Here is a 22,951-nt window from a genome sequence, read left to right as displayed (position 1 = left end):
TCTTGTTGACTTGGAAAGAACTTCATCAAAACACTGGCAGTACTTTCTCCTGGGTGCCTACATTATGGGTAGCTGCAAGGATACACCTCAAATGTTATGTGGTTTTTCTCTGGGTAGTGGGGTTACGGATTTTTTTTTGTCTTATTTGTATTTTCCACAGGGAATATATATTGCTTTTTAGAACTAGAATAACAAATACTGCCCAAATTGTAAAAGACCGTGATAGATGAGCTCAGGTACCCATCATCACCTGTCTCAGGTCCTCAGCCCCATCTGCCTCAGGACATCTGGAATTCAAGAAGAACTTCCAGAAAAGGAGCTGAGTGTTGCCCATCCCTGTGGCAAAACAAAAGCAGACCCCCACAGCAATCACAGCACATGTCTTAACAGATTTTAGCACACATACATGAGAGCCGCCTGTCACACTTCCTCACCCATCTCCCCTTTACCTTGAAGGCTAGGTGGACTCTGCCCTTGGCGGGAGGGGAAAGCTGAAAGTCTGTCCGTAGTCAAGTCCAGAAGGATTACTCAGGGGTTCAGCTCTAGGGTGGCCTCATGGGAGCCCTAGAAATGTAAGTCCAATCTAGCACCTTCCAGAGAGGTCCTGACTCCCAGGCTCCTCACACCTGTCTACTTTACACCTGCATCCCCAGGGCAGGACACTGTCAACAGTAACTGAGGCCAAGTTCACAGATAGGCATATAGATGGTGATGGGATACTAAGTCTCTTGGCTTCTCTGAGTCTATTTCCTTACTGGGTGAAAGTAGGTGTCCGATATGATGACCTTTAAGGCCACTCTCAGTACCAACATATAACAGTTACATTTGAAAATGGCACTACTTTGTCTCATTCTTTGTCACTGACTTCAAAAATAATTTAAATAAATTAAGCAAAGGATCACAATAACACATCCTTCCCTGAGATTTAAACGGAAGTCATTTGCTTAATATGCTCAACAATGGGGATGCCTGGGTGGCTCAGCAGTTAAGTATCTGCTTTTGGCTCAGTGCGTGATCCTGGAGTCCCGGGATCGAGTCCCACATTGGGCTTCCTGCATGGAGTCTGCATCTCCCTCCATCTGTGTCTCTGCCTCTCTGGGTATCTCATGAAAAATAAAATATTAAAAAAAAAACAAAACATGCTCAACAATGTGGCTCTTTACAGAAACCAAACTCATCACTGGTGTTCAACTCACAGATGAAGATGAAATATTAAGACACAGTCATGCGAAACGTTGTATAAAATGATGTGTAATTATAATGCCTAAAGAAGAACTAGAAAGGCTCAAATAAAAAGAAAATAAAATCCAAGTCACTGAAAATATCAACTACTGAGTCTATGTAAAAAAGTCTGGGCCTTCAGCTCAAAAAAAAAAAAAAAGACATTTTTGTTTTAAATTTTAGTAGAAATATATAGGATTAGAAACTTCTTCATACCCTCAGTTGTTTGATTAATAAGAATGTAAGATCCACTATAATTTTAAAGCACTATTGATATTTCTTTTCCAAATTAATACATTTTTGTAGAAACAGCAAGAGTTTCTTAATCAGGCCTAAATTCATAGTTTTCTGGGATTATTTGATTTTGTAAGACACTGAATATACACCTCAATAACTTCTGAAATTAAAAACTGTATAGATAGCTTGACTATACAAATCATTGTATTAGTAAACTTGATAGTTTATAAAATTCTTTTTTTAAAAAAAGATTTTATTTATTTATTCATGAGAGACACACACAGAGAGAGAGGCAGAGACATAGGCAGAAGGAAAAGCAGGCTTCGTGCAGGAGCCCGACATGGGACTCAATCCTGGGTCTCCAGGATCAAGCCCTGGGCAGAAGGCAGCGCTAAACCGCTGAGCCACCTGGGCTGCCCAGGTTATAAAATTCTTATATAATTTAGGGACTCATGGTTGCTTTAGTATTTCACAGATTGGTAAGTAAAGTGATCAACTCATTTTGAAAGTTACTAAGAGTGCCTGGGTGGCTCAGTTGGCTAAGTGTCTGACTCTTGATTTTGGCTCAGGCATGACCTCCAGATCCTAAGATCCAGCCCTGGGCAGGTTGGTGCTGGGTGTGGAGCCTGATTGAGATTCTCTCTCTGCCCCTCCCGTCGTGCGCGCGCACACACACACGTTCTCTCAAAAAAAAAAAAAATCTTTCAAAAGTTACTGTATCTCTTTCATGAATCTAAAATATTGATATATTGATTAGTGGAAGTGAAATAAATTACTTAAATCACCTACTGTGTAGCAAAAAGAGTAATATTTTTGGTTTGATAGTAAAGAACAGGATTTATTCCTTTCTGTAGCCTACAATGCTTAATAGTATCTGAAACATACAAGAGGCACAAATAACAGATTTGCTGAGTAACAGAATGAATAATGATCTGAGCACATGAGTATGCAAGGTAACATCTCTGAAACTGTTAAGATGTGATAGCCCAAAAGCAGTCTCCAAGTGTGAGGGGGATGGAGGGGTGATGTGTGGGTGGAATTAATTCATTAGCGTTTTGTTTATACGTTTATTGTTAAATCTACTCATTAGCATCTGAATAATGCTTTCAATATACAGGGACTGTAGGGGGGTGGCAGAGGAAAAATTATAAATACACACAGAACTATTACTGTCAAGTTCCCAAATATGTCTAAATTTCATGTATCTTTATTTCTATTTTGCTATTTCAGTAACAGCAGGCTATGGTTAATATTTTAAAATTTGGGACCTCAAGAGAAGCCGGCTCCTTTACAATAGGGACCTAAACAGAACTCTGGCCCACTCAGTTTATTATTTTGTTTTTCCTGGCTGGGATAGTCACATGTTGTTTCAGAGATTTTAAAACTCATATACTTATGTTTCTTTACATGCGCAATTTGACATCTAGACACAGTCTCGAATATTCAACTTCACTGAGACTAGCAAGTAAGAATCATAATCCAAAGGAAGTGTTCTGCAATGAAACTGCTTTTAGACAATCTGGCAGATGGTACTTTTTCATTACATTGAAACTTTTCCTAGGGGAAAACACACCAATTTACTGGGAAAAAAAGGTAAGTGGTCACACAGAATTAGCTGTGCATCTCTGTCCTGGCCTCCAATGCCTCTGCAAAGCCAAGCAGGCCAGCCACGAACATTTGCATATGTTAAAAACTGCCAACTGCATTATGCCTACACTGGGCCAAAGAAGGATCATATAATCATGCAACTGAATAAGATACCACCACGTAATCCACGTATTGGTGGACGTAGATCTTCTGTAGAAAGCAGTGTGAATTTATATCCTGAAATGGCCTTTGATCTGTAAGCCCTGAGATCTACATGTCACACACCAATATTCCTGACAGTTCCCTGTACCACCTCTTTCTAGCTACACCTCTCCTAGTCTGTCCATTACCACAGAATAATGGAAAAGGAATACTTACTATTCCTCAATTCCAGTCTTTATTATAAAAAAATAATAGTAAAACGAAGGTCTGATTAAGATTCAGTCATTCACACTTCAAGTAGAGCTAGTTAATTAATAAACCAGGACTGAATGCAGGCCACAGATTTTCCCCTTATTTTCACTTTGTATCAACACTGGGGAAGATCAAAAGAATGAACATAATGTACTTCATTTTTCTCAAAAATGTCCACACAATAAAGACACAAAACAAATGCTGCTCTTATATGCGTGGGTGCAGCTTCAGTAAAAGGAAAAATATACGACAGTTCTGTTCTTTTTTTACCTAAAATGTGTCTCAATTGGTCCCTATAAACACATGATGCTTATGAACAAGAGATTCAAAGATATTGTCAAATAATCTGTTAACAACAAAAGGACGAGATATTAATTTGGAACCTAAATATTTTTTTTTCCAAAATGGCTTCCCGGGCAATTTCACATCCAAAGACTGAGAGACAAAGCAGCAACCGGTTTCATTCTGAAGCCAAGACCTTTGTAGTATATTCCACCATAGTTTCACATATGGCTAACCAGCAACCCCAACTGTACAGTGTGGGGAGGGGGGGGTGACAGATCTGCTTGCTTTTCACGAGAGAGCCAAAGTGTGATTGTGGCCATTTGCCTTGCAGAAGAGTCTAAGAAAAGAAGCACAAGTTACTCTACATGCCAGTAAGGATTTCCAGCTTTAACCAGTGCACATGCTTCAGCCTGGCAGATAGGAGTTGAAAAGGACACAGCTTTGTACGCAGCCGCCAGCTGAACTTGGTGGCAGGCTATTAAAAAAAAAAAAAAAAGGGCACAAATTATACATGGAAGGATGTGGGGGAGGGGTGGAGGAAAATGCAATGAGCTAATGTTCCTACTTGGCATCTGCCTTTTGACTCAAAGAAAGAGATGGCTCTTTTCCAGAATTTTTCTATTATTGTGGTATCAGCTGCCTCTTGGACTCGCTTATAAAAGTGGAGACTGCCAACAGAACAAGACAAGATTTCTGTTGAGGGTAGTAAATGTGCACGCTCCTTGAAATAATAGGGATTTCGATATTTCTACCAGAAAGGCTACTTTGGTCTTACTATTCCTGGCATGAGCTTCAGGATTTGTATGGCCAGGTACTGGTGAGGACCATCACAACAGCAAATTCTGAACTTAAAAATGTGCTACCTTGGTTCTTTAATTTACCCCTCCAATATATTTAACTAAAGAACAGTTTGAAACTAATTGGTGCTGGATGTTTCTTGCTGGACTGGCATGCTACCAAATGAATTTCTATTAGTTGGCACTTTCAAATCTCAGTATTACTCTACTATACTAACTTCTTACTCTGGAAATCAAAGAGAAGAAATTAAGTACTTATCCAACCTTTAAAAAAAAAAGATTACAGATTCTACCTTCTTCATGGAGGAAATATCTTTATTTAAACAACAACAAAAAGGTAGTAAATAAATGTACTAAGAATGATGGATTCAAACCCTGATGAAGAACAAGGAATGCTTCCAGCTTCCCTTTGGGGTATAGAAAGCTATCTTATAATAAACATAATGTGAGACAATCTACAAATTAGTAACTTTTTCTGAACTCATCACACAGCTGAGGCAGTAGGGCACCTAACTCAACACAGGTCTACAAAGGCACTGGAGCACTTGCTTACCTAGGTCAGACTCCACTGACAACTAATAAAAAGAATTTGGCCAAAACCATGAATAAACTGCTAAAGGCTGAGTGTGAGCTAGCAAGAGAACACAGAATGTATTCACAGAACATATAACACAAAACGTACTGGGTGCTAAAATATAAAAGAACTCACAACCACTTTTAGGTTCTTCTCAGAACCTCCAGTGGGCCTCCCAAAAGAGACAGGTGAGAGTGCCCCGAAAGTACCCTTTGTCATTCCTGGTTCAGTCCTGGGAGAAGGAACAGCAACCCTGGCAGGAAAGGTTTTTATAAAATAGGCTGCATAGATCCTTCTTCTCTGTCCCTATGGAACAAAAGCCATCTAGTGCCTGGAAGAAAGGCAAAAACCACTGTGTCCCTAATGGAAAGTGAAAGCCAGGGCAGCTTAGGAAAGGGGGAGGGGAAATCAACACCAACCTCTAAATGTGGGGGAGGGCCAGAAACACTCAGAGGGCCACACCTCCAAGCCGAGGCACACAATCACTGAGATCAAGGCCTAGCCAAGGTGTACCCCACTTGCCTCCTACCCCTAGACTGCAAAACAGAGAGTTAAGAAGCAGCGGCAGTGTACCCCGGGAGACAGTCATGAGCGGATGGGGAGCCTACCCAAGCCACTGCACAGAGGAAGGGCTGAGATCCAAGGTCAAGCAAACACTGAGAAAACCTCACCAGCCCCCACCCTAAAAAACAAGGTAACACTAGAGGAACCTGAAATGCCTGGTGTACAGAGGGTAACCACAGCAACAATGTGCATTCGGGATTACTGGGAGCAATTTGTTTAATTCAAAATGCAGTATGCAATAGAACAAGTAGATAATCAGAAGGGAATGGAAGACCCGGGGAATGCTAGACTAAGTTAATCTAATTAACATTTATGGAATATTCCACCCAACCAGAGCAGAATACACATCTGTTTCAGGGGCACATGGTGTTTTCACCAGGGTGGACCATAAAATGGCACAACCAAGTGGGACTTATCCTGGGAAAGCAAACCTTCCTCAATTTTGAAAAGCAAAATAATTTAGTATGTCAACAGACTAAAGAAGAAAAAAAAAATATAATAATCTCTACAAATAGATTCTTTTTTAAAATTACTCTTTACAATAGCCTACCTCCCCCTCCAAAAAAACATACTTAGGTATAACTCTAAGATATTACATGGAAGATCTGTATGCTCAAAAAAGTTTGTGATATGAAAATCTGATTACAATATAACATTGAATGAAAGCAAGAAAGGTACAAGATAGTATGTATATATGGTCAGAATTTTATAAAATAAAATTCAAACCAAGTATTTTTTCCATAGGGATAGAAAGGCCAAAAATATTAAATATTTACAACAGTGTGTCTTTAGTTCCTTATTCTTAATAAGGCAATCACCAAGTGTTTTAAAGAAAATAAAACTGAAATTAATATGAACAATTTGTAAAGCTAATTCCTTTGCTGCCACCTGTTACTGTATAATGCACTGCAAGAAGTCTCCTTAGGTCAGTTTTCTTGGAAATAGTTCCATATGCTCTTAAAATCATTTGCTGAAAAGAAAGTTCTGTGGTCAAAGAAGTTTAGAAAACATTAATGTAATAAATTGGTTTCCTAATTGCAGAACTCATTAGAATCATCAGTATACCAGCACCATTCTGGATCTTTAATGGGGTAGAGTTTGCTATATGTTTACAGTTCTGTGGTGTTTTCCAAATTTATTTGAGTGCAGTACTTGTAGAGGGGTAGTAAGAGAGACAGGACAGGGTTGTTTTGGCTGACCTTCCAAAGTAGGTTGCAGACATCACATTATTTTGCTTCTAAATACTTCAGTGTGTATCTCCCAAGAATAAGGGACATTCTGTTGCTTATCCACAATACTGTTAACACATCCATGAAAGTCAGATTACTTCCCTAACAACTTCTAATATCTAGTCCAAATACAAAATTCCAGTTTTATTAAAAAAAATGCTTTTATAGTTAGTTTTTCAAGGTTCTCATGTTATGTTTGTTATTTCCTTTTAATGCAAAACCACACACTATTTTTATTTTCTCTTTTTGACATGGATTTTTTTTCTTTTTCTTCCAGGAGACCAGTCTCAATGAATTGTAGAAATCCCATGTTTTGTCTGATTATTTCTCCATGGCGTTACTCACTTTGTTCTTCTATCCCAGGTTATTTCCAGTATATTGACACTTACAACAGAAGACTCAGAGTCAGGTAAAACACTTTTAGCAAGAATATGTCATAACAAGAACATGATTCTGTGCTCCTCATCCCACATCATATCAGGAGACACACAATAGGCCACCTCACTAGTAATACTGCTGAGCTTGATCACAGCATTCAGGTGCTAAATGCCAAATCTCTCCATTCCAAAGGTATGTCTTTCTCTTTGTTACTAGCATTTCTGCCACGAGGTGATACTTTATCACTGTTCTGTCTCTCAATAACCTTCTAATTGATATATATATATATTTTTTTTTACCCCTGGATGGTATTTGCAGGACTACCAATTATTTCATTGTGTTCCTAATTAATTATTTACCTCTTTAAAATTTCTTTATAGGAAAACTCAGTCTTTGTGATGTACAGGTATGGGAGTTCTGCCAAATACAGAGTTTTGTATCCACCACAATAATTGAGATACACAATAGTTACGTTATTTCAAAAAATTCCCTCTCATTGTCCCTTTGGGGTCCTAAATGAAGTTTGATACAAAGTCCATTCTCAGTAGCTTTGCTCCAACCTCATTTGTCCCATAATATTTTTTATCTCACCTAGTAGTGATTAAACTCGTATGTGCATAAGAGTAAAACCATTAAAATTTATTTTAATATAGGTTCTGGGGCCCTACCTCCAAAATTTAGGATTCCAAGGCTAAGGCATGCTGCTTATGATTGTGATTCTAGTAAACCTTAAGTATATGCCACATGATGATTATGAGCATGGCCTTAATTCTCTACCTTTCCTTCTATCCTTATTCTTTGCAATGCAATTTTGCAGCTCCTGCCATGAAGAGGTGGAGTCTGTTTCTGAATCCCATGAGTCTGGGCAGTGACTTGTTTCAGCAAACAAATACAGTGGAATTGATGGTATACCTACACAAGCCTTGCTTGTTTTGACTCTTCTGGAATCCTTGGGCTGAGGCCTGGCAGATGAGCCAGGGCTAGCCTGCTACATGAGGAGGGGTGTGAGGCCTCATCTCCACCATCACCTCAGATGACAGTCAGTCAGGCAGGTAAATGGGTCATCCTGGAGCAGCCAGCTCCACGCAACCCACTGCAGACACCTCAGCATACCGTACCGGCCAGGCAAGATCTTGTAAACTTTGCAGCTGACCCATATATATATATATATTAGCCATGTCAGAGCGATCTGTTACATAGTAATAGATGACATATACACTACAATTCTGATACTCTTTACCCAAGGACTACTGACTTACCTGTTCTCCGTTCCCCCACTACCCTGGCTCCCACCACCTTCCTCAATTAGGCTTTTATATCTTGTTCAGACTATTGCTGTCATTCTACCTCCATGCACACTGCTGCTATTGACTGTATTCTATAAAGTCAGAAGTCAAGTTGTCATAATGGATGCATTCCTATCATCTAGCATAATGCCTGGTGCCCCCCACAGGTGCTCAGTCCTGGTTTGTGGAATGACAGTTGCCAGATTCATAGAGCACAGCTCTGATCATGTCGTTACTGTATGCAGGACTCTACTGGCACTTACACCACATACCAGGTCCACTTTCCACTTGGTTTACTTAATTCTAGGACCTCTGTGACCAGGCTGCAGCCTCGCTCCCCACTCTTCTTCCCTTTCTTCTCTCAAGGCTTGGATAAAAAGTGAGGGCTAGCTGACCACGCCTTTCCTTCCCTGTCTGTATGATATTGACTCCTGCCTGGAAGGCCGGCCCACAATCCATAAACTCGACACATTCCTGAAGGTCCAAGTCCTCTGTGAGAGTCTAGTAGGTCTAGTTAAGAAAGAGCTCACCCCTTCTCCTTGCCTCTAGCACTTAGCCTGAGCACTATCCCCTGAGCACCTGATACTGTGGTTACCTGTTCGTTGTGCCATCTGGCAGGCATCTCCTCTGAGACTGTGAACTTTGAATACCTCTCTGTATTCCCTATGGTACCTAACACAGTCCATGCAACATAGTAAGACCTTTGTAAATGTTTACTGAACAAATGAATAGGTGGTTTTTAGTCACTAAAATGATAATAACAGTGGTAAGCCAAACCTGTGACAAAGATGGCAAGATACACAGTGGTTTTCATATATCAGTCTGTAAAAGAATCTTCTGGAAGGCCTGTTGAAAGTACAAATTCCAAGGCTCTGCCCCCAGAGAGGTTGCTTCAGTAGGTCTGGAGTAGAACCCTAAGTTGAAATTCTTATCAAGCTGTCCATGTGATTTTGGGGGAGGTTTGTGGGAAATACTTTTACATACAGTGACACACAGCCTACTTTGTAGATATGAATTCCAAAGTAAACTTTTTCTCATGCACCTAAGAATTTTTTTTTTTTTAAGTTTCCCCACAGAAATGCCAAGGCACTGAGGAGTGCGGTGGGCCTATAAAAAGAACGACTTTAACAATACATACATAGTCTGGCACCTTATTCGCTTAGGTTGCTGGGAATATGGCATCACACCCCATTCTTTGTAATCACAATCTGCACACATTTTTTTTCATCTACATATCCTTTTTATAAACTATTTAAAGTTTAATTTGCTACAAATAGTCCTTTTTGAGACCATCTCACCATGTGAGGTATGCTTTAGAAGTGAAGGGTGCAGAATTCCTACCTCGGTCCCAGAGGCTGGCTCTTAATGCTCTCTCCAGCTGTTCCTCCTCACTGAGTCCTGCTGTGTAGGCATTATAGTTCATGGGTGCCTCTTCAGGGTAACCTGGCCTGCCATATGGGTAATAATCCTGGTATCCGGAGTAGCCTACAGGCACAAGGAAAAAGTTACAGAACATGGCCATGTACTGTTCTTTCCATTCTTCCCATCTGTAAGCAAAGACAATAAAATGATTTAGGTCATCACTCTGAGTGCAGTAATGAGTTCCAAGAAGGAAAAGATGACAAAGGGAGAATTCCTCCATGAGCATGGGCAATGATACTCTTATTAGTGTTGTACATGCCCACAGTGCCCAATGTGGGACTGCATATTCTCTCGCATGTCCTTATGTGCCGTAAAGGAAGAAGATATTAATTTAGAAGGTCTGAGTGGTAGTGGAGAGGGGCTGGTATGACCTGTTTTCATCTGGAGTGGGCTCTTGCAGTTTAGAGCTCTGCAATACTTGGGAGTATTTTCTGTGAAGTCCTGACGAGAATCAAGGGCACGGTTGAAATGATAGTTGATAAAGCCTTTCTGTCGAGTGGCTCCATACAATGAGCGACAGACTAACATTTAATGCAGGGACCACAGGATTTCTGTGCTGGATATGATATTTTGGACAGTAAGTAACTTCATAGAGATATACAAGGCGATGTCTCTATACTTATAATTTTATGTCAAAAACATAGTTTCTATTAAAAGCACTTTCAAGTAATTGGTTGCTAGACAGAATGAGAGAAGAAACAACCTGCTCATTAAATAACGCTTTAAGTATCAGACTTACATATCCCATTAATGAAGGTCAATCACAGAGCAGAGTTCACTTTTGCAAGGTGCTTCCATCCATCTTTTTAAGTTGGTTTGAGTTTACTCCTCACATTTTCTTTAATTGCTCATTTTTATGTAATTTGTTTGGAAGAGAATTTTCCCCCCAAAGAATACCAATCTAATTCTGGTGTAATGAGAAAGAAGACAAGAGTCTGTTCAACTATATCCCTTCTTTCCTCTCATTAACATACCCTTTGGGGATGAGCTTTCAAATGTTTAATTAATGTGCTTTTTGTTGTTGATGAACATTCCTATCCTTTACTTTGAGTTCTGTCTCACAGGTCTTATATACCCAACATGGTATATAACCTGAGTTCAAATTTCTTATTGCTTCAGGGAAAAAAAAATACACAATCAAGCCAAAAAGAGGAATACTGTAGGGCAGAATCTGGTTAATTAAGATTTCATATTCAGAATATTTGCTAATTGATCCTAAGGCTACTTTTATTTTTTTGGACAGGAAGTAGGATTTATTGGTGGGCATAAATAGGGAGTTGGCAGTGCCAGGGTTCTCACAAGTGCAGAGCTCTCCATTTGTCCAAGGGGCCACTATCAGGGATGTATCTGACCCCACTGGCATCTAGGATGCGCTTCCTTTCAGCCACCTTGTCTTCAAATTCATCCACATTAAACTTAGTAAAGCCCCCCTCCCCCCCACTCCCACCGTCTTGGAGATGTGATCTTCTGGTGGCCAGGGAATTTGAATTTGGCCCTGTATAGGGCCTCAATCACATGCTCCTTGTTTTGCAGCTTGGTATAGATGGACATGATGACTTGGCCAATGGGACTCTGGCTACTGTGCCCTGAGGCTTCTCAAAGGCACCCCGCATACCTGTCTGCAGCCTAGATTGGAGTTAGCATGAGGTAAGACCTCAAAGTTCACTGGAAAGGGCTGTCTCCAAGGACCCTTAGGGCAACCTGTATAGACAATAAGCTGCATACACTGCCAAGGAGGCTACTGTTTGCAGCCATGGCACATCAGGGGTCCCGAGGCTATTTTAAAATTTACTTTTGTGCCGGTTAAAAATAAAATACAATATTAAAAAGGGAAGCAATTCATTGCCCATAAGAATTTTCAGGCACTCCCAAAGTCTTTATTTTCATGTAAACAATGAAATGAAAATAAAGCATACTGATCTAGTTTGGGCTGATAATCTAACATAATTATACACATTTACATAAATATTTGTCATGTTACATGTGTCTATTGGTTATGTTTTTATAGCAGCTTGAATAAGACATAATTGACATGCTATATATTTCACCAATTTAAAGTATACAACTCAAAAAAAAATAAAGTATACAACTCAATGGCTTTTAGTACATATTCAGAGATTTGTGCCACCACCACAGTCAATTTTAGAACATTTTCATCACCCCCAAAAACAAACCTGTGCCCTTTAGCTATCATCTTCTACCCTTCCCTAAGGAACCAGAATCTACTTTCTGGCTCTATAGCTATATCTATTCTGGACAATTATATAAATAGAATCATACAACATGTGGTGTTTTGAGTCTGGTTTGTTTCATTTAGCACGGCATTTTCAAGGTTCATCTATGTTGTAGCATGAATCAGTACTTCATTCCTTTTTGTGACCAAATAATATTCCATTGCATGATTCTATCACATCCATCAACTGATAGACATTTGGGTTATTTCCACCTTTTGACTCTTGTGAATTATGCTCCTATAAACATTCATGGACAAGTTTTTATACAGAAATATGTTTTAATTTCTCTTGTGTACATACCTAAGAGTGGGATTCCTGGGTCATAAGAACGTCTATGTTTGACCATTTGGAACTGCCAGAATGTTTTCCAAAGCTGCATTATTTTACATTTTATGGGTTCAGATTTCTCCATATATTCACCAAGGCTTGTTACTACCTATCTTTGCAATTATAGCCAGCCCAGTAGGTGTAAGTGGTATCCCATTATGGTTTAAATGATTAATGATATTGAGCATCTTTTCATGTGCCTGTTGGTCACTTGTACATCGTCTTTGGACAGTGATCTATTCAGAGTCCTTGCCCATTCTTAATGATTATTACAACACTCTTCTTTGTAATATTTTACAAGATGTCCTTCAAAGTTACAAGGTGAATGATTTAAATAAACATTAAATAAAATTGTTCTGGATTTGGGGGGCTGATTCTGACAAGCCTTGCTCCTAGAGTAGTAAAAAATTAGTGGGAATTTACTAAATATGTCCAAGAACCCAACTTCCACATTCTCTCTCCTGTTTCCTGTATCACAAAATTAACATCTTCATATTTAAAATAGGGGAAGGAAAAAAAATAAAATAGGGAAGGATATAAGTAAATTTCCCAAATCCTCACAGGAGTGTAGGACTGAAGTTAGATCTGGATTCAAATTTAAAAATGGACCTCCGGGGGCACCTGGCTGGCTCAGTGGTTGAGCATCTGCCTTTGGCTCAGGCATGATCCTGGGATCCTGGGATCGAGTCCCCCCATCAGGCTCCCTTCAGAGAACCTGCTTCTCCCTCTGCCTATGTCTCTGACTCTCTCTCTCATGAATAAATAAATAAAATCTTTTTTTTTTTTTTTTAAAGGATACACTTCTTTAACTTGGTCTCTCCCCAACAGACCCGTGAAAAAAATTTAGCTCCCACTGCTATGTTAGGGACCACCCACCACCAAATCTTATATCCTGAGCGTAAAGAAGACTATGGCACTGCTACAAACATTGTTTTCTAGATTTCTCACCAAAACAACAACAAAAACCTTTTATTAAGGGCAAATGGTTAAAATACCATCAATATGTCTACTTCACAAAGAACAAAAGAAAGGGGCAACCATTCCAAAACATAATAGAATACTTATGGGTAAGTTGCTGAATACCATGGTATGCTTCCACAATCCCTCAACAGATAGACTGCCCAATTCCCTAAGAGTGCCAATTATTTTATTGCAACACAAAAAAAGCACATTGGGCACTTTCCCATATGGCTCATTACCGCTTTCAAACCCCTATGGAAAGTCATTCTGTTATACAAGTTCTAAGCGGCACTTCTACCTATCTATCCTCGAAAATGTCCAGCTAATTCAAAACCCAAAATAACCCCAAAGCTCTGAATACCCATATGTACAGATATCAGAAATACTCCATACCCCATGCATCTATAGAGTTTCAACTGCCAGGTAAATTTGCTACAATTTGAGGCAATATTTTCTTGACATAGAAAAACATTTTTTCTTCATGTTATTTCTTATTTAAAAACCAACCCAGCACCGCCTTAATGAAATAAAGTCTACAACTCTAAACATCTGAATATTATAAAATCTAATTTGGTACTTGTCAGACAAAACATGAGGAGAGAAAGGGAAAGCTTCAGTGTGTTAAGTCAAAAAGACTAGTGTGGTTGAAGGTTCTATCTCATCAGTCATAAATCATCAAGAAGACCAAAACTCCTATCAATATCTATTACAATGAGAACAGGTCTCCCTAGGACAAAAAATTTTCTTCAGCTGTTCTGCTGGCCCAATCAGATATTTTTAAATCTTCATAATAAACATGGCTGGAAAAACCCAACAATCAAACACTTAAGATAAATAAGTTTAAATTATATCCTGCGATGAATAGCAGTCTAATACTCTTTTGTAGCTATATCCTTTGGCTCTGTAGTAAAAGGAATTCTGGTTATCATTATTCTATTAACTACTCCATCTGTTCCTTATACACATACCAGGATTTCATGGCAAAAGAGATCAAGAAACACCACCAAGATTAGAAAAATTGGTAACAGCTTTTTAAACATTCATGAGGTTCTTTGACCTATAAAAGACACTTCCAGCTAAGGACGGCCATATTAAGCATAAATCATTACTTGTAAGGGATACATATGCTCTCCTACAAGTTCCCTAGATGACCATTAGCATGGCCACCTGGCCTTATGTAGCTCTGCTTTTGAAGAAATCCAGTCACTTCAGAGGAAGGAATATAAATATGGTAATCTTACAGGGGATAAGAGAGAAAGGTAAAAGGGGCTTTTATTTCTCCCTTTAATTCTGTGGTGTCTGTTAGGCTTATGCTTCTTCCATATGAAGGAGGAAAGGAGAAGGTTTCCCTTTTTACTTTTTTTTTTAATAAATGCCAAAAAAAAAAAAAAAAGGAAAGACAATAAGGGGAACTGCCCTATTTTGTAAAGATAAGCCAACAGAATGTCCATCTCCTATCCTTGTAATAGAGAAAAAGCAGAGGCTTGGAATCAAGGAGTTGCATTTTTGGTCCCGGTTTTATCACATTTGTATGACGTTAGCCAAATGACTTAACATTTCTAAACTTCAATTCCCCAGCTGTCACAGAAGACATTAGGACTAGGGAATCTACGATAGTTGAAGGCATGTCCGTGCACAGGTATGTTCTTATTCTCTTTGTCCAGAGGAATATTCCTGTTACTTTCAGGGATTTAAAAAAATCAACAGCTGAAAAGCCCTTTATCCTCTGCCAACTTCCAGGTGTTAGAGGCTATGTTCCTTGTGAAGTGGAGGGAATAGTCAATAGGAAGTGAGAAACCACAATAGAAGAACCAAAATGGTCTTCCTAAGCCACCTCTTTCTTCCTAGTCAGGCAGGCCAATGAAGCTCTTATGCTTAAGTCAGTGTGAGCTGGTCTCCAGGACCAACGACTAAAAGGAATCGATGCTCTTCCAAATGAGTATATTTATCAGCTTAGTAACTAATTAATCATCACACTTCTCTTTAGGTGAGACCACAGATAGAAGCAGATCAGCTGGCATCATTCAACAATGGTTCCTCTCCCACACCAAGACCACGTTTCTAGTATTTTAATCATTCAAATTAGCAGAGGCAAAAGCCTCAAAAGTGAGGTTTTTCTTGGGGTAGCAACAGCATTCACTTCCATGATCCCCAAGTCTAGGTAAACCCCATCACCTAGACCAATGATTTTTGTTCTTAATCTCATTAAAATCACCTGGAAAGCTTTAAGAAAAAAAGTCCAAGTTCCTGTCTCTATCCTCATTCTGATTTAATTGGTCTGGGATGAATTCAAGGCATGGATATATTAAAAACAAAAACAAAAAAACCTCCTCAGGTGATTCATATATATGGCCAGGGTTGATGATCGTGATCCAAGTCTTTATAACTACATCAAAAACAGAGCTTGAATGTAACTCCAATAGTATCACTCCACTGATTAAATCCTTTAGTAGCACTCCAACACATTCTGGATAATCTCAAACAGGCCTTTAATAAAGGCCTGAAAAGCCCTTTCCTCCCACTGCTTTCCTTAACTTCTCCTTACTCATTCAAAACCCTTACCTTCCACTTCCTGAATAACTTCCAATAACCACAACCCTACTCCTCCCTATCAGGCAGAACACTGAATGCACCACATTAATTCTGCTGAACTGGACTTCTATCACTGCCAGGAAGGAGTCACTGGGACTGAACTAGCCCTTCCACCATAATCAAGTAGGAAACTAGAAAATATATATGAAATAAGTGTTTTCAGACATTGTGTAACAGGCAATACAAGATTTTGATCCTTGAGAGAAAGGAAAGGAGCCTGAAGGGTGCTTTCTAGACTGTGGCATAGGGACAGGGGACACAATCAGGTGCAACAGACTCCTTGAGTGGACCTGAAATTTGCAGGACAGAAAAGAGCAAAGGGGAAAACTAAGTGCACAGAAAGACCTTCAGGAATCTGCACAGGCCGCCTGGAGATTTTGCTGAATTTTTAAGCCATGCATGTGTGGGTGAAATGCCATGAGACCAGGCCAAGGATGATGAAGAATTCCAGGAGCTCAGGCAGGGCTGGGAGACCTCTGCTTTCCAACCAACCAGAACAAAGAGTCCTTGCTGAACAAAGGCCATTCAGGAAAGATCCTAGAAAAGTGACACCTCAATACTAGCATAGAAGTAACCCTACAGTAAAAGTTACTTTAGACCCACTTTAAAGGACTTAAAAACCAGCACCAGAGGGATCACATGGTCCTCCAGTGGAAACAACTATAAAAGACAGACCTCCACAGCCTAAGGCTTCTTTAACACCTGTCTGCTAGAACTGGCCCAGGGAATGCAGGGCAGCCTCCTCAGCACGGAACATAAGCCCCTTAATCTAAAACAGGTCAGATGTCCCTTCTACATACTCGCAAAGACATATGGAAAAAAAGCATTCTCTTCTTTAAGTCGCATGGTAGTAACTGTAAGAGGAATGCCTATTTTAGCCTCTGAGGTTAGGTGTGATTCTTCCTGAACGTGTAGGTGGGATGAACTACAGAGAATCATAGATCTGAAACCAACTTCTAACACTCAGCAGGCAATCCGGATGTGTAGACCAAGAATCAAGGGCCCTGGGTCTACTATGATTCCTACCATGGCTGAGAGATCTCATAACAACCATACAATCCTTTCAGGCCAGAGTTACCTCCTTCCCTGGCCTTCTCTCCCAAATTCACCCAAATCCGCTCCCTGGGCTCTAGCTCCATCTAGCTTTCGGGCATGTTAGCAGCATAAGCACATATGTGTGGACGACTCTACAACAGCATAAGCTAATATGACCTTTTGGCGGCTCGATGCTGGCAAACTCTATGATTTTTTTAAGATAAAATGTATTAAATGAAATAAAGTGCTTACCTGAACTATTAAAGTGGTACTGCTGTCCTGGATAATGAATATTGGAGGGGAAAATACCTAAATATGAAGGAAACAAACATTTTAATTGTAGCCATAAGGATTCCCTCACTGTAGCTTTTATTGAGGTCTGACAAAAAAAATCGCATACATTTAGGTTGTACAACATGAATTCTTAAAAGGTACATAGCATGATTTGTAACATCATACTTTAATGGTATGTAACAACATGATTCAACATACATATGAAACGATTATTACAAAATTAATTAGTACACCCATTATCTCACAGTTACCTTTTTGAGTGTGTGTAAACATAAAATCTACTCTCAGTAAATTTCAAGGATCCAAAGCAGTATTATTAACTATAGTCACCGTATTGTACATTAGACCCCCATAATTTATTCATCTTATAACTAGAAGTTTGTATTCTGTGACCAACATCTCCCCATTTCTCTCATGTCCCCAGCCTCTGTCTGCTTTCTGATTTTATAAGTTCAACTTTTTTAGATTTCACATGTAAGATGATATAGTATTTGTGAGACCATACAGTAATTGTCTTTCTGTAACTGACTTATTTCACTTAGGGTAATATCTTCCAGGTTCATCCATTTTGTCACAAACAACAGGATTTCTTTCATTTTTATAGCTGAATAAGTCCACTACACACATGCATACACACACATATATTCTTTAACCATTTCTCTGATGGATATTTTCACCCTATTTTGGCATATTGTGAATAATGCTGTAATGAACATGGGAGTGTGAATATCTCCTGGAGACGCTGATTTCATTTCCTTTGGATATACACTCAGAAGTGGGACTGCTATATCCTCAGGTAGTTCTAATTCTTCAAGGAACCTCCATACTGTGTTCCATAATGGCCGTACCAATTTACATTCTCACCAACCGTATACAAGGGCTTCCTTCTCTCCAAATCCACGCCAATGCTTCTTATCTCCTGTCTTTCTGATAACCGCCATCCTAACGCTTCCCAACTGCAATCTGTATCACAAAGCTGTAGTAATCCAAACAGTGTCGTGCTGGCATAAAAGCAAGACACATCAACCCATAGAACACAACAGCCATAAGGCCTTAACTGATGATCTTTCCAACAACTGGGGAGGTTCTTTATAATGAAGCCAAGGTCATTTAAAATGATTTCTAAACAACTGTTAACATAAACTCTCTTTTGCTTGGGGCCAGCTCTCTAGGGAACAGAATGCAGAAAACCTTGAGGCTCTTCTATACTTTCTGCAGTTCCTTAGAGGTTCCTGTAGACCTCAGAGAGTCTTTGCTTGGGTTTTAAGGCCCTCTGTACAAGTAGAGGTGCTCTGGCTATCCAGAGAACTCACCCCCAGCCACGCCACCCAGTAAGCCATGCTGCTTACTTCTCTTACTCTGTCCTTAAAAGGGCAGCAGGACAGTGGATTCAGCGCTGCTGAAGAGAGGGAAAGAGGGTGGGAGCAATAGCAGAGCTTCAGTGTGATGCTCCTTTTCTCCAGGAGTTATCACAGAGCAGCTTCACACTCTTGGCTCTTTTCCACCAGGTACCTATGTCACACCACTCTAGATCTTTCTCCGGCTTCCCCAGAAATAAACAAGCAAACAAACAAACAAACAAATAAATAAAAGGCAGAGAGACTGCAGGCTATTTGTAAATAGCGCTGAATGTTGGTTTCAACTTTTCATATTTAAGTCTCTACTGTATACTTTTAGAATGACATGATATAAAAAGTAAGTCTCCAAAATAAATAGGCAAGGTTTTAGCAAGGAAAGTAAATAGCACAAATGGTAAAATTGTGGGGGAAGTCCTCTTTAAAATCAAAATGCTTCCCTCAATTCCATAAAATGTCTGTGGAAAGCTTGACAAACCACTTCAACTTCAGATACACGTAGAAAAGTGAAAGAAAATATTAAGCTCCCAAGAATCATTTCTTTTCCTTTATCTGTACTGAGAGCATTGGGGCAACAAAGCTCATTACTAGATTTCCATAATTAAGTTGTATCAAAAATATAATGGACCTGGACATTTTCAATAAATGTGGTTCCCACTGCCTTCTCTAAGCACACATACTGAAAACACAGTAATAAGCAAATGCAGGAAAAATGGGAATCTGTTTAGATGCAACACAGCCTGTAAAAATCATCTGAAAATGCACACAGCCCGCTAATAAAGACGGCAGCACAATGCCTGGAAAGCTTTCTGATATCATGAATATTATATGGTTCTCAAGAATACCAGTCATCGGCACAAACTGTGAAAACAAATTATTTATGGTTCAAGGAAAGGTAAAATAGTCTCAGAAGATTTCCCATGAATAAAAGATGAAATATTGGAACCCATTTGGTCTATAAAACAAGTGTTTGCAAAATAGTTTTCCTATAAGTCAAAGCTAGTATAGCATTTTAAATTAAGAGGGCTAAAAAATTCATATATTTCTAAATAAAATAAAGTATTTTCATTGAGCATCAATTTGACAGGAAAAAAAAGCAAAAAACAAAAACAAAAACAAAACAAAACAAAAACAAAAAAACCAACCAGCCAACAAAACTTTCAAAAGCAGGATCCATGCTTCAAACAATAGAAGACTTGGGTTTGGCCATGCACACATGTGCATCCTGCCCGCTGAGAACCTACTGGTCATTCTGACTTCTTTCTAATACTGGCCTTGCACTTCAGGGCAGATTTGGTTTTCTTTTGTAACTCTGCCTTGCACACATAATATTAATTCGTGGAATACTACAGAAGAATGTATTATTTGAAACCCATTTTGGTTCTCTGCATTTTCAAGAATATCCTGGTTTTTCTGCAAGTACCATTAATGTTGAAGGTAAACATATTTGTCTCCTAAGAAAGCCTCAGGTTTACAATTTGGGTTTGCCATCTTTTCTTTGGAGCAATATAAGGACTATACCAGCTGTTTTGCCTAGTGGGGGACGCCTGAGTGGCTTAGTCAGGTTAGCATCTGCCTTCGGCTCAGGTTGTGATCCCAGAGTCCTGGGATGGAGCCCTGCATCAGGCTTCCTGCTCAGCAGGGATTCTACTTCTCTCTCTCCCTCTCCCTCTACCCCCTGTTTATGCTTGTCCTTGCTTTCTCTCTGAAATAAATAAATGGAATCTTAAAAAAAAAAAAAAAAGAGTCTAGTAGGGAATTCCTAGGCTGAACCACAGGGAAACTTGGGATTGTTCCTGTTTCCATTAAAATTAAGATGAACTTCCAACTTGTTGTCAGGCCAAAGGTGTTTTGTTCTGTACCTGCACATTTTTCCATTATTTTCCTCAGAGGCCCGTGAGTATACATGAGTCCAACGAGAATCCCGGCCAGATGCCCAGCGAAGGAAGTCCTAGGAGAGAACGAGACCGTTTATGAGTAGATACATTCTATCTTCTCATCAGTCCAGTGCATGTCACTTTGTCACTGACTCCAGGCTTTGTTCCATATCGTGTCCTTTTTGCTGAGCAGCATTTCATTCTATCGAAAGCACCTTTCCTACCTTAAAAAGTACGATGGGTAATAACCACCACGTGTTTAAGGTGCGGTATCCCTCCTTGAACAGGAGAAAGCATTTTGTCAAGACCACCCATTCTATTTCTTCCAGTGTTTCTCTGTGGCTCTTATCCAAAAACATAAATGAAACCAGTGCTCCCCAAAGCACACCTTGAATTACCCAGCCACTGTGAGGCCCGCTGTCTATCCGTGCTGCTGTATTTTTATACACCACTGACCAGTGAGGCAAAGAGCAAGACAAACCCAGCAGAGGAGCCTGGGATGTCCACCCCCTTCCCCCCAAGTTGTCTTCATAGGCACCTTTCCATCACTCAGCAAAAATAAACAAAATTCTCAACCTCCAGCCTGAAAGATGAGTTAGGGCATTAAATTGGTTCTATTCTTCTTAAGGTAGCATCTAGACTTGGCAATTGCTTCTAAATTCAAGGCAAGCCCCAGCTAAGTCTTTGTTCAATGAGTAGAAGAATAAATGAAAGAAAGATCACCTGGCCAGTCTCCCTGCCCTCCCAATCCCCCAGCTCTTGCACACTCTACCATCAGCTGTTCCGGAACAGTGTCAGTGTCATGTCATGTCATGGCCATCCAGTGACACTCGCTGCCTCATCTGCTTATAGTCAAGTCCTCTAGGCACTTGGCCTTGCTCATCCCTTCCCTTCACCACAAAGCCCATCTCCTCACCCCACTGCCAGACCCCCACGTACTCACAGGTGGCTATAAGGCTGAGCTGGATGGCAGGCACCCCTGTCATAAAAATCATGTCCCTCTTTCTTTCTACCTCCCTCAGTCACTTCCTATGGCATGTATTCAGCTCTCTGGGTAGTGGAGTGTTTACACGCTGGCCCGTCTGTCTCTTTCTTACAAATAACCTGGGGGCAGCAATGATGTCTTCTTAGTCATCTGTTACGCTACATTAGAAGCTCAAAGCAAAAACAGAAAAAGGTCAAGTGATTGAATATTTCCACAGGGCAGGGAAATGACCCTCACTTCAGAAGTGGGGGCCACCAAAAGTTAGTAAGGAGCTGGACATAAAGTCCAAGAGTACGGTGGCTTTCGCATGTGTATTACACGCTCCTCGGGCTGTGTGTCGCACAGGGCAGACACTCGAATGTGTGTGAAATGAATGATTTGAGTGTCCTCGGACCAGAAGGCCCATTAAACCCATGACAACTTAAACTTAGAGCACCCTCGGAGCCACAGGGCTGAGGCTCAGTCCCCCATGGGAGACCTAGCATCAGAGCCGACACAGTCCACCTGCCCCCACAGCAACCAACAGGCCCAAGGCCCTGGAAATCTTCAAGCAAGACAGCCAGCCATGAGTCATTCTCAGTGTCTTAGAGCCAGCAAAGAGACTTGTTGGCTCCCAGGAAAAGACCAGACAATGGGACACTTCAGAGGAAAGACGAGACGCAGCCTTCTACAGACAGAATGGCACTGCTGTTCACTCCATGTGCCAATTCAATCCTACTGTTGCCCAGGCAAGCTCCTGCATGTCCACACACATGGAAAGTCACAACACGTGTGCTTGCACACATGCCATACGCACACATACTCCCCCCAAACACAATACACGGTCATTCCTTCAAGAGAGCTATTATTTTCATCAAATATATTTACCTCAAAATATGTGTAACCTGATAATGAAAATATGGGATCAGATGCTCGGGTTCCCATTTTCAGGGAAGAAGAGCATGAACTGGGCTTTTCTTCAGCTTTTCAAAAAAATAAAATAAAATTGTGCTTATTTTACTCTATTTTTAGGCTACATAAAACTCTTCAAATAGTTCTAGGAATGGCAAAGAAAGTGGTAGTTTGAGGGATACAAAGAAGCAGCCAGAATCAATTTTTTAAAAATAGTAACCTCGATTTAACTGAAAAGAATAAAATTGCATCAACATTCTCAAACTTTTTAAACCAATCTTCATGGTGAATCATATAGAGATATAAAATAACATGGGAGAAAATTTCAATTGAAAACCCCAACCTCTTAAACAATCAATCCTGAACCTCATTTACAATTTAGAGTATAATATGGTGAAATGAATTTC

The 22,951-nt window shown here is 39.9% G+C and overlaps 1 protein-coding gene and 1 non-coding gene across 20 annotated transcripts in view; both read right to left on the bottom strand.

The window, feature by feature from the left end:
• Window positions 1–22,951, bottom strand: part of RHBDD1 (rhomboid domain containing 1) — a 124,975-nt gene that overhangs the window by 41,511 nt on the left and 60,513 nt on the right. For 18 of the 19 annotated variants that reach the window (XM_077869010.1, XM_077869015.1, XM_077869018.1 and 15 more), the window contains 3 exons: window positions 20,654–20,742; window positions 17,395–17,451; window positions 9,914–10,057 (listed from right to left, as the gene is read on the bottom strand). In XM_077869010.1, coding sequence (XP_077725136.1) covers window positions 9,914–10,057; window positions 17,395–17,451; window positions 20,654–20,742 — 290 coding nt within the window. Of the gene's footprint in view, window positions 1–7,257; window positions 7,293–9,913; window positions 10,058–17,394; window positions 17,452–20,653; window positions 20,743–22,951 lie in introns of those variants that run through there. The other variant, XM_077869026.1, reaches the window with a different exon arrangement.
• LOC144296671 (small nucleolar RNA SNORA70) lies at window positions 11,668–11,796 on the bottom strand. Its single transcript, XR_013363681.1, has one exon. It is a non-coding gene; the product is annotated as a small nucleolar RNA SNORA70 (small nucleolar RNA).

Source organism: Canis aureus, chromosome 24, assembly GCF_053574225.1.
Source record: "Canis aureus isolate CA01 chromosome 24, VMU_Caureus_v.1.0, whole genome shotgun sequence".
NCBI lineage: Eukaryota > Metazoa > Chordata > Mammalia > Carnivora > Canidae > Canis > Canis aureus.
The sequence above is the reverse complement of the archived record's forward strand: the minus strand, read 5'-3'. Positions and strand labels throughout refer to the sequence as shown.